Source organism: Anolis sagrei, chromosome 2 (assembly GCF_037176765.1).
Source record: "Anolis sagrei isolate rAnoSag1 chromosome 2, rAnoSag1.mat, whole genome shotgun sequence".
Lineage (NCBI taxonomy): Eukaryota > Metazoa > Chordata > Lepidosauria > Squamata > Dactyloidae > Anolis > Anolis sagrei.
In genome coordinates this window covers 241672024-241685038 of record NC_090022.1, presented here as the reverse complement: position 1 = coordinate 241685038, position 13015 = coordinate 241672024, and the positions used below count along the sequence as shown (strand labels likewise).

At 36.1% G+C, this 13015-nt stretch overlaps 1 protein-coding gene across 4 annotated transcripts in view; it reads left to right on the top strand.

Annotated features, from left to right (window-relative positions):
* Window positions 1-13015, top strand: part of DMXL1 (Dmx like 1) — an 83135-nt gene that overhangs the window by 44977 nt on the left and 25143 nt on the right. For 2 of the 4 annotated variants that reach the window (XM_060761943.2, XM_060761941.2), the window contains exons 23-29: window positions 1052-1304; window positions 2397-3466; window positions 4050-4241; window positions 4777-4853; window positions 7864-7991; window positions 9102-9350; window positions 10146-10259. In XM_060761943.2, the coding sequence (XP_060617926.2) occupies window positions 1052-1304; window positions 2397-3466; window positions 4050-4241; window positions 4777-4853; window positions 7864-7991; window positions 9102-9350; window positions 10146-10259 (2083 nt within the window). The remainder of the gene's footprint in view (window positions 1-1051; window positions 1305-2396; window positions 3467-4049; window positions 4242-4776; window positions 4854-7863; window positions 7992-9101; window positions 9351-10145; window positions 10260-13015) is intronic. The other 2 variants (XM_060761945.2, XM_060761944.2) reach the window with 1 other exon arrangement.

Genomic DNA, 13015 nt, shown 5'->3' with positions numbered 1-13015 from the left:
TATTTACTTGGCTTATTACAATTATCATACACTTTACTAGTGCATGCAGAAAAGATTCATGGAGTCAAAGAAGGTATCGTGGTGTACTTTGCCACAGTTCTAGATCTATAGAGATGCCTTGTATCTATGAACTTTCTTTCTCTTTTACCCAACAATATCTAGACCAGTGTTACACAAAGTTGATTCCTGCATGAATTCAGTTCCCTGAGTCATTGGCTGCAAGTCCCTGATAAGTTTCCAGGAAAGATAGAGTTGTCACTGATGGTCATTTAGTGCAAATTGAGGGAAGGAAATAGCGCTGGCCATTCACATCTGATCACCCAAGGAGCACTCTACATCTCAAGTTGTGTGAACTGTCTTATAATATATTCTGTCCTTTTTAATTGCTCAGATGCTCATGACTATCATCATAAGCCTATGATGAATGTTTTACGTTCTGCTGCTGTTAAATTAAATGTGGATTAACTCTTAAACTGAGAAATGTGATATTTTTCATGTGACAATGAAGAGGTGCATAAATAGACTACATTAGGCATGGGCAAACATCGGTGCTCCATATGTTTTGGATTTTAACTCCCATAATTCCTAATGGCTGATAAGCTGTCTGGGATGTCTCTGAGTTGAAGTCTAAAACACCTGGAGAGCTGAAGTTTGCCCATGCCTAGACTACATGATCTTTAATGACAGTTCAATAACTGTCATTGAAGTAGGAACATTGGGAATCAGTATTTGTAGATATAAGACAAAAACATTAATTTGTATTGAATTTTCAAACATGAAGTTAGATGAAGTATCTTTGATTGTAAATGCAAGATATGAGAGTATATTGTTAAAAGATGCACAATTAGCCCCACATCGTTTTTATTTAATTGTTTGAACATTACATTGGATAATGTTTTGAGGCATTACTATTCCAAATAACAGCAGGTTGACAATTTAGACAACTATTGAAACACTGAGATTTTCCTTTAAGACTTTAAGAACAAACACCAATGGAAATATATTTTGATTGAGTTGACCATAGTCCTGTCTTTTTTTTTTTTTCATGTAGGTCTGCTTAGAAAAACTTCATGATATCCAGCTAGCTATTGTAATAGCAAGACTTTATGAGTCAGAGTTTGAAATATCTGGGACTTATAAATCAATTCTACAGAAGAAAATTCTATGGAATAAACCTCAATCTGCTGAAAGTCCATCGAATGCTCATGGCGATCCTTTCCTTCGAAGTATGGCTTACTGGATTTTGGAGAATTATAGCCATGCTCTTGACACTCTTATAAGCCAACCCATTTTAGATGAGGAAGGTAAGCTGAGACATTATACTTAGGTTTTTTGAATACAAATATGTGTTTGATAGTTCATTTGGGGGGGGGGGGGTTCTCTATCATCACTCAGAATGCAAGAAATCATAAATTACAATAGAACATTAAGAGTCTCTGTGCCTTTTCAGGGTAGTTGTATTTATCCTCTCTAGATCCCAAGGAAAGTACAATTTCAGAGTATCCTCTATTTTCTGTCTGGTTTCTGTCTGGTCTCTATTTGTTTTGTTTTCTGAGAAGGAGAAGAAAGCTGTTGCACTCATGTCCTCTTGGTGAGATTTCCACATTCAGTGGATTGACCAATAGGTGAATAAAATATTGGACTGGTTAGGCTTTTGGTTTGATTTACTGTAGCTTGAATTTACTTGGGTTCATTTCTGGTTGTGTGAGAGTGTGTGGTGGAAATCAAAGCTTTCTTTTGTGCAAACAATACTCTCCTCAAGATTATATCTAAGGTGACATTAGAAAGATATCTTAAATGTCATCACCCCCATTATAGGAAAAAAATATCCATTACATTACATTACATTACAGAAAACAAACACTATTTCAGACGAGTGTATTCTGGAACCTAGAAAGGTATAGTTAATGACAAAATATGTATTTATTACAGTTGTTAAACAGAGAAGGGCAACCAAATTGGTAAGAGGTCTGGAAGCTCTACAAGGAGTGGCTTAAGGGGCTGGGTATTTTTAGCTTGGAAAAGAGAAGGGCGAGAAGAGCACATGTTTGATGTATTTAAATGTTTGAAAAAATATCATACTGAGAAGAGGAAAAACATGTTTTCTGCTGCTGTAGAGACTAGGATGCGGAGAAATGGATTTAAGTTACAAAAAAGAGATTCCACCTGATGGCGAAAGGTGTTCAACAGTAGAACATGTTACTTCGAAGTATGTTGAAATCTCCTTCTCTGTAGGTTTTTTGACAGGGATAGTCAACTTTTAGTTTGGAAGAAGCTGTCAAATGGTATCTAGAAAATTCGGGCAGCTTTTGTTTACATGGTGCTAATTTATATGGTTATTTGGATTTATTTGGCATGAATTCTTCATAATATTTTATCATTTGAAATCTTTACAGATGATGGAAGAATTTCAAGCTGCAATGCTTCAGTTTTTAATTTTTATAATTATCTAAGGACACACCCTCTCTTACTGAGACGGCATTTTGGGTCTTCTGATTTAGCTTCAACAAGAATTTGCGTAACGGGAGAAAATGCCCTGGCAGATGAAATCAATTTATCAGAAAGAAGATTGTTCTTTACTACAGCATATGCTCACTTAAAGGCCGGTTGCCCCATGTTGGCTTTAGAAGTGCTATCAAAAATGCCAAAAGTGGTCAAAAAATCAAAACCTTTAGCAAGAACACCTAGTTTAAGGGACACTAGTAAAGGCTGTTCACCCTGTTCTCCAGTTCTCGTGGAAACAAAGGATGATAAATCTTTCAGCATTGATTGGTCACAACCAGTAATAAATGGTTTAGAGTCATCTTCAGATGGTTCATCCGACAAACAATCAAGTTCTGCTCTTTTTGATTGGAGCCAACCAAGTACCGTCTTCCAGGATGAGCCCTTGGAGTTAAAGTGGGACAGTGACAAGGATGAGGATAGTGAAGATGCTTGTCTTGTAATGAAACCTGTTCAGAAGACTGTGATTGATGAAAAGCCAAATGAAATTAGTTCTAGCTACACAGAAACATACAGTTCAGGAAATGAAAATGATGTTTTAACTTTATCAGAAGACATCATTTCTGCACAGTTGAAATTTAGGGCATGCTTGAAGATTCTTACCATGGAGCTTCGTACATTATCCACTGGCTATGAAGTAGATGGTGGAAAATTAAGGTACCAGTTGTATCATTGGCTGGAAAGAGAAGTGGTTGCTCTCCAGAATACCTGTGACTATAGTATTGAAGCAGAAGATGATCAATCAAGAATTTGCCAAGTAATTGATGAAGCTTCGTTAAGTGAAGTGACTGATGAGTTCTCAGACACACAGCAAAATATACTTTCTCAGAGAAGGCAGTGGCTTATAAAATATCAGTCCCTTTTGCGAATGTTTCTGAGTTACTGCATCCTTCATGGATCTCATGGTGGGGGGTTGGCATCTGTAAGAATGGAACTGATTCTGCTTCTGCAAGAATCTCAGCAGGTATGCACCCCTTCCCCATTGTGGCATTATAATAGTAGTCAATAAATGCATAACCAATAAGGCATTATTTAAAAGTGTAATTTACATGACCAGTACTTCTGAGTGATATATTTCTAGTTTAGCATATACTGTAAGAAGTCCTTATCAAAATATACACCTTAGCTCTCTCCATGGCATATAATGCATTCTTCCTTGCAAATCTTCTAATTCATTATGCTGTTTAAAGAGATCACATCCTGGCAGTGAAAAAAGCGAGACAAAACAAAGGAGAATGAGGTAGTTGCTATATTGAACTTGCCAAAATATAACTGGAACTGATTTTTCAAGATTTTTGGGTATTTGTAATGAGATCTGAAATCAGAGTTCTGTAGCTTATGTCCCTTAAGAAGTTTTTGAAGCTAGAGCTTAAGTTGGACCTTTGAGTAGATATCAGGCAGGAAGGGATTAAAGACTTATGGGTTTATTGCTAATTCAGAGAATTGATCCAAGCATTATTACCATTAAACCTAGATATAGAGACTGAGTCCTGTGAAGTCAGCTGTAGAAACATAATTTCTGTTCCATTTTCCTTCTCTCTGTAAAGGAACTGTCAACCCAGCTGCCTCTGAATTCTGTATCTGAGCAGAACTCAATACCACTTCTGTTTGCCTGCACTGCAAGTGCCAAAACTGTGGTGGCCAATCCACTGCTTCATCTTGGAAACTTAACACATGACATATTACATGCCATAGTAAACCTTGACTCACCACCCCATCCAGATATCCAGAATACTAAGGCAAGTATTAAGACCAAACAATCAGTGCTTGTATTGTTTAACATAACTTTAAAAACCCTACAAAAATATTCAGTTACACAGCTTTCTCAAACAAACAATGTATATGATAGCCATAAAATGCTCAATAAATTGAATAGGTAATTTAAAAATACAATATGACTCTTTTGTGTTATACGCCAGCTTTAGCAATAAGACTTTCCCATCAAATGTGTTCTATATTTACTGATTATTTCTTAAATTTTGGGGGAGGGGGGAAGTTGCACTGTGCCACCTGCATATTAATTTATCAAAAAAAATATTTAAATGTTTTAATGTTCACAAAAAACTGCCATTTGAACTACTTAAAGGAGACCATATTAGAGAGAGAGAGAGAGAATTAAGAATGGTTTACCTGGTTCAGTTAGATGCTAATTTACAATGAAATGAGACAGCTTGTATTTGTTGTGGAAAATATTTATGAAGACTGACAGTTTCAGGTTTATACAAACAACAACTGTATCAGAAATGTAATGTGCGCTGCCCCATTTTTTTCTAGATACATGTAATGCATACGTTAGCAGCATCTCTGTCAGCTTGTATATACCAGTCTCTCTGTGGAAGTCATAACTGCAGGTAAATATAATTCGAAGTGGGCTTTATCCCCCTCAAAATCCCTATGATTTGGATTCATTGTATGTGTGTGTGTGGTGTGTGGGGGGGAGTACCTTCAAGTTACCTGTAAATTTATGATGGCCCCATTAATTTCATATACGTTTCTTAGACATGTTGTGCACAAAGGTGGTTTTGCCATTTCCTTCCTCTGAAATATAACCTACCATATCTGGTATTTATTTGCAGTCTCACATCTTAAGTACTCCAATGCTGACCTTGATTAGGTTCCAAGATTAGACAAGATCAGGTGTTTACTGGAGTTTTAACATTTCCCCAACCTGTGCCACTATGATAATGAATGTGATGTTTCCATGGTGATTTGAAGGGGTTTTTTTGCCCATAGTGAAAATAAGAATAACTTTTTTGATAACTACAATCATGATAACTATTATTTTTAAACTTATGCCAGCAGGAGTCACAGAGTTCCAATATTACCCCTTGCATGCTTGTACATTTGCTGTAAAAATAATCTGTAAAATAATTTAAATTCCCTGTGTTTTCAAAGCTTTTCTACCATATATATTCATGTATAAGTTAACCTCATCTGTATGTCAACATTTAAAACATAATTAAAAATGTGTATCTTCCAGCAGGCCTACCTAGTCAATTTAAACAATGAATTTTGACTTTACATTTTATTATAATATCTGTTTTTTAATTGTACCATGTTTTATTATCACTGAGGGTAGCTATTAACAATTATTATTATAAGTAGTAGAAGTTGAGATGTTTATGAGGCCAACATTAGGGACTTTGATATGACTTGTGGAGAGTCATTCCGCAAAGAGGGGAAAGCACCAAAGTCTTCTCGGGACCAGCCACCCCCAACCGCCGCTGCCATTTCCCTGCCCAGGCATTCAAAAAGACCAGAACAGTCACCACAACAAGGAGCACAGGTGGTCTGTGCTTCTTTTTGGTTCTCTTGAGACAGACCAAGTTATTGTTTCTGCCACTGTACTCAGAAAAGGGGATAGCTCCTTTTTTTGATAAAAGTTAAGTTACAATACTCACAACCCATGAATAATTCAAACCAGTTTTTACATTAATTTGGCTATGAAAACATGTAGACATTTGTGAATATATAGGGTAATTGGGACCTATTACTCTAAAGCAGTAGTTCTCAACCTGTGGGTCCCCAGGCGTTTTGGCCTCCTAGAACTCCCCGCCAGTTTACCAGCTGTTAGGATTTCTGGGAGTTGAAGGCAAAACATCTGAGGACCCACAGGTTGAGAACCATTGCTCTAAAGCCAAGTTTATTTGTAGTACCAAACCATAGTTTGGTTGTTTTTCTTTTGCAAAGAAGCCATAATATCATATGTAAATGCTGAAACACAGTCTTGCTTCCCTTCGTTTTGGTTTGCTGTCTTTTCTAATTATAGTGTTTTGGCCAAGATTCTTGGTGTATCTGAGAGTTTGTATCTCCTTATCACCACTTTTCCTACCATCGGCTGTCTGACGAAATAGCATTGAGAACTTAAGCTCTTTCCTACTTTGAGATCTTTGGATATACTTACCACACCCCTGTCAAAACAAACAAACCCAAACCAACTAACAAATCTTAACATGGCCTACCCTTCCCCTGTTCCTAGACACTGACAAAGGCATGTTGTCATGCTTTGTTAATCATTCCCTCAAAATGCTCCAGAACAAGGGCCTTCTAATTATGAATACATCTTAAAGAATCCCTGCTTTCCATCTTAATATGTCACTACAGCCCAAACTCTTCGATCTTCGAGGGAGGCCCTCCTTTCGCCCTTGCCAGTTTCTCAGACTCGCCTTGTGGGTGCAAGGGAGAGAGCCTTCTCCTCTGTGCCCCCCCCCCCCCCAACTCTGGAATTCATTGCCCGGAGAGATTAGGAAAACCCCTACTTTAGAAACCTTTAAAAAGAATCTCAAGACCTGGCTCTGCCATTGCGCTTTTGGAGAGTAGTCACATAATCTTAAACTATTGCTCCCCTCAACGTTCTTGTCCTAGGAGTACACCCCTCCCCCCATACGAAAGTCAGTCTATCACCCTGTCTCTCTACGAGTTCTCACTCAAAAATAATTCTGCTCCTTTATCTTACTCTTGAGTTTTTTAAAAATCATTTTATGTACATGGAGCCTACTCACTGTTATTATGTTTGATTTCCCTTTTTTATATATTGTTTATTCTTATGTTTTGTACTTAATTGCGATATTGTTTATTTTATTGTAACTTGTATCTTATTTTATTGTAATTTGTTGTTCGGGCTTGGCCTCATGTAAGCCACCCCAAGTCCCCATTGGGGGAGATGGTGGCGGGGTATAAATAAAGATGATGATGATGATGATGATGATTATTATTATTATTATTATTATTAAGAAACTAGCTGAACATTCATAATTCATTTGGACCTTCAGGGGGGAATAGGAGTTGGGTAAAACAGTTTAACAGAAGGTGAATGTGTGATGGTGTTGTTTGGCTAAGACTTTTAGACCAGTCATCACTTGAATCTGTTGAACTTGTGTGGTTAAGAGCAAAAGTATGTCTTTACCTTTCCTTTTTTTAATTGTCAAGTATGGGGTAAAGCACCCAAATTCATTTTTTAAAAAAATCTGCAAGACTGATTGATACAGGAGTAGCATACATGTTGAGGAAGAGAATTTTATCAGTGGGCAAATAAAGGACCAACTTAGTTGCTCAGCTATTCTTCCATTACATTTCCAATCAGGTGGGCAGCAGATAGAGAGTAACACATCAACTTGGATTAAACTGGGCAAGCAAGTTTAAATATAATAAAAAGTCACACTTCACCCCAACTTCAAGCTATATTTATGATCCTATTATAATTATTTCTTTTTTAATTCAAATGTTTCCCTCTAAAATGTAATTAAGCTGAACAAACTATGGTTTTGTGTTACAGTCAAACCACACTGGTAAGCTGAAAGACATCTGAAAGCATGAGAGATATGTTATCTTTATTTAACTTTTCTTTTCTTTTTTAAATAGTTCACTGCAAGCAAATCAGTTTACTGGAACGGTTTATCAGACTCTTCTGCTCTCTCGCCGACATTCCCTAAGAACAGCAAGCTCTGATGAAACCGTAACTCCCAATACTACACCTGCTCAGTGGCCAGGTAATAATGGCTTCCTTCTTGGCTATGTGGGGTGTCCATTCACTTTTGGCCATAATGTTAAATGGTGCTTTATTGGTTTTGTTAAATGAACATAGGTTAGACCTGGCATATCTGCTTCCCCTCCTTTGTCTTCTTCCAGTGCAGCCATTAGGCAATCAGATAAAATTTCTTCTACTTTAGATCACCCAAAATTTAGAACTTTATTGTCCAAATCCTGGAATCTAGTTCATTTTAACTATAATTAAGTGAATTTGAATTACCTTAATATATTTATTATTTATTTCATATGTTTGTACCCCGCCCTTCTCAACCTCCGGGGGGGGGGGGGGTTAATATACTATAGTTTGAAGTTGTTCCCCACTTCCCCACTTAATATATGTAATTAATCTGTTTGTTTATGTTCTGATAAATATCAGAAGATGCTGCTACTTTAAATGAAAGCACAATTTTGTTGATTACACTAGATGGGGGAAAGGATTATATGAGTCAGTACTGCTTAGGCTTATTTTCATAATGCTAAATTGTAGTGTTTACTGTTACATCTAGACTGTCTGAGTATTGCTGTCTGTTAGTGCTCTTAGCATGCATTTTGTGTAACTGCTAGTATTTTACCATCTGGGCAAACTGGTTTTTCTGAATAACATGGTTATGTGTAAACTGTTTTTCACCACCCTTTTATAAAAGCAGAGAATACTTTTGGACAACTCTATCCTATGTATCAAATGCTTCCTAGAAGTATAATAGTGTTATAGTAAAACATATGAAGCGTGGATGCCACGTGTACATGTAAATACAATATTAAATTTATGGGTACATATATTTGGCTCATTTTGGGTAGATAGATCGATAGCATTTCTATGGCAAAATTTCTATCTGATCTGTATTTTATGGAACACTCATTTTAGAACTATCTCTGAGGTTGTAATTAATACTGTTCCATTGGCTTAGGATCAATTGCAGGAGTATCTGAAGAAATTATCAGTCACCCTACAAACATCACAACTAGATGCCCATTGTCAACATGCCCTACTATTTCCAGGGGAAATGTACATAGCTCCCATGTAGTGCCTCTTGCATTTACAAACTTAATAGTATTTTCTCTTTTTCTAGGAGTATTGGCTTTAATACAATTGCTGAATAATGCCGGAGAGGATGTTCAGTCTGGAATCACAATTTTACTCTGTGAAATTCTGACTGCCGTCTACCTTAGTCTTTTCATCCATGGCCTAGCAACACATTCCAGCAATGAGTTGTACAGGATTGTGGCCCACCCCCTAAATGACAAAATGTGGTTTGCTGTTTTTGGTGGAGGAGCCAAGATTCCCAAGAAAGGACAAATTCAACAAACAACAAAGATGGGTAAGTTCATTCTCACTTTTCTTTTACTTGCATATATACTTTGAAGGTAGTCCTTTCCTGTTCAAAAACTGGATAGGCCATTTAACATTGGCTTTATTTTTACAAACAGAAAAGTATACAATGATTTCCCTTCTCCTCCCATATGCAAGTTATACACAAGCATTCAGTTTTGCTTTATCTGATTCATGACTAACATGACAACCAGGAACTATGAGTATTTTTTGAAATCGGTAAAACAACTTTTTTCCTAATTGTCCAAGAGTTTCTTATAAGCCACTATTTCTAATATATGTTGAATGAGTCACAATGCCGTAGAAGTGAAATTGAACTCTGGTTTATTCTTCCTCCTGGTGATACAGTGCAGCACTTTTAGCTTTTGTATAAAATATTTTCTGCTTTGACTTATAATGCTGAAATATGGTCTAGAATCACATATGAATATTCCTGTTGTCTTTCCTCATATTTGTCAAATATAAATAATTTCATAGTTCATAATTCTTGAACATGAGCTTCAGAGGAGCTTAGCTCTAAGTAAACATGCAGAATTGTGCTTTGAATTGTTGTAATCTAACTGAAATAGTTGTGTTATATATTATATATGAAATTTAAATATTGGGTCTTTTTAAAGAAGTTCTGTTTTTTTTAAAAAAAATAGAACAAAATAAATTTCTGTGCAGCATCATAAATGTTTCTTGACAAAACTATAGACTTATAACGATTAGCAGAACTTTATTTTTCCTTTGTTTGACAGCATATATGGCTATCTAAGAGCCGTCTGTTTTCTCTCTTTGGCAGGAAGGCACTTTCCTATGCCTAGCCCACACCAGGTAGTAGTATTTTCCATGGAATGCGTGGGGTTTACCAAATCCCTAACAGCTATCAGTGCTCATAGTCCTACCAAAGCTGCAGGCAAGATACTAGCTTGAGTTTTAGGCTTCAGTATCCCATGCTGATGTGATCCTGCAAATGTAGAAATAAAACTATAAAGAAAAATTTCTGTTTGCAAGTCATAACATGAAGATTTAATGCTACATTATTTCTGTTTCCTTGGCTCAATTAATCCAGTTATAGAAGACCACTCTATTATTTGTACATTTATTTGGAATATTCACTACTAATTGACTATTAAATATTGTAAATATAGAAGGAAGACCATGGCTTGCAATTATCAGAAATATTTCCAATACATTTTTGTTCATTAAGATTGCTTGTTTTGTGTCACCAGACCATGTCCATATGGCTGTGGATTTCTAAGTGTGAATTTAGCATACTGAATTATTTAGTTAGTAGTGAAATTGAATTCAGTAGCCCTTGAAAATTAGTCTTAAGAGAGCAAATCAGCTAAGTATTTTATGTGGCATTTCTAGATGATGTAATACAGTGGTTCACAACCTTTGTTCTCCAGGTATTTTGCAGTTCAACTCCCACAATTTCTAACAGCTGGTAAGATGGCTAGGATTTCTGGGAGTTGAAGTTCAAAACACCTGGAGGACCAAAGGTTGGGAACCACTGATCTAGTTAAATGGTTTCTGCTTAACAATTTATTTTGTCTGTATCATAAATTAATTTGTGATTGGCATCAATTGAATAAAATGGCCTTGGCCCTATCCCATCTACTGAACTCCAGCAACATGCTGCTATTTTATTCAGGTGGCTGCATATTGTCCAACACATAATTTTTTTGGTAAGGTCAAGTAAATGGTAAGTGTGCAATAAGGTAGTATTTAGTTAAGACATGGGTGTTGTCAACAGAGAGTGCCTGAATGTTGAGTACTATCCAAAAGTATCCAAAAGTATATACTTTTGTGGCTTGAAACTGAACTACGTTGTTGTCTCTGAAGCAGATTTCCCTTGAACGTTAACTTGATTTCTGTGGAACTTGGCATCTGCTTACACACTTTAAGACTAACAGTTTTTCATTGGACAACTTGTTTCAGAGAAGAAGGTAGTGTGAGGGTATCTAGTTAACTAGTTTGAACTTTTATTCTGGATTTCAGTGTTTTTTCCGCCTGGGTAGATAAGTTGAAAACATTAAACATTTATACAAAAACGTTAATCTGTTCTGCAAAATTAGTGCATTTTCAATTTTACTTACTTTCAAAAAGATAAAATCAGAAGGCTCTTTTGGGAAGGGAAACTAATGGATTCAGGCCCATAAGTAATTATTTCAGCATAACAGCTGAGCATATGGCATTAGGTTTAGTTGTGCTCAGATAGGTGTGAAAACTTTGGCTTCTTACTTTGTTTGTATGGATATGCTATACATTATATTAGCCATGGGCTAGTGTTTCAGCTCTAGTTATGTAAAATTCTTTTCCAAATCCACGTGTGAATATCATATTTGAAGTGGATAGTGGGCTTTGAAACTGCTTTCTTTGAGCTTGAACTCTTCATGCCCAGTCAACAAAAATGAAAATCTTATCATTTGCAAAGTATCAGAATTACATCAGTCATACAGATGACAAGTTAATAGTTTGAAAAATAATATTAGAATACCATTAACATCCCTGACAAACTAGAGGAATAAAGATCAAGTCCTTATATAGACAAATAAATTATGAACAACAGCTCATCTTCTTAATAGGGGAGATATAAATGATTATATCCTTTCTGATTTTTTGAGTCTCCTTTAGTAAGAGTGGTATAACTTAATACTTTTCGTGTCTTATGTATGAGTACATTTTATTTCGGTATGTTTTGGCCATGTTAGTACAGCCATCCCTCTGTGTTTGCGATTTTGACTTTTGCAGATTTGATTATTCACATATTTGATTGAAAATGTTCTCTCTTTGGATCTCTAGGCCCTCCAGTGGAAAAATATGGTTAACTTCTTCCAACCATGGTGGATCTAAAGATTGCTAGAGAGAACCACCTCTCAAGGAATCTGTAGATCTTCCAGTGAGATTCTATGTTCAATTTCAGTGGTTAAAAAAGCAAATTCTTTATTCGTTTTTTTTAACTTTCACGGGAATCCTGAGTCCCTACTCCCCGTGATATTGGAAGGCTGGCTATAGTTTCACTTATGCTGAAGATTAAAAACAAATCTGATTATTTAACTCTCTGTCCTATGTTCTTGGAAAAAGGGGTTGTAAACCCCTACCCTTTGTGGTAAAACATGTTAATTTTTTAAACAGTGGAGCAGGATAGGAAAGATTATGGTTACTAAGACATGTGATAATGAGCAAGTATGATGCACTAGGGAGGAATACTAGATTTTGATGTGGTATTCCCCGTATTGGAGTATATTGCTTATTTATAACACCTGCTATGTAATATAGAGTACTGTAGAAAGAGGTAGGATTTCTTTTACTTTTAAAAAGTAATAGAAATCCATATTATCTTCATTTGCTTGACAGTACAAAAGAAGAGTACAAACAAAAACATGTATTATGCCAAACTAGCCTTATTGCAGCAGCCTTCCAAACTTCCTCAGGCTGTTCTGGGCTTCAGATGACAACTGGAATGTGGATTGGCTGTGCTGGTTGTTGCAGTTTTCCATTGCAAGCTAAGGAATGCTCAAACTTTTGCTGCTTGTGTAAAACATGATACAGTATGTGGTGGCTGTTACAAAAAAACAGAATTACCAGAATGGTTGTGAACTGTAAAAATGTTTGTCCTATATAAAGATACATCTTATACTACAAGAAAACTTTCCACCTTCTTAA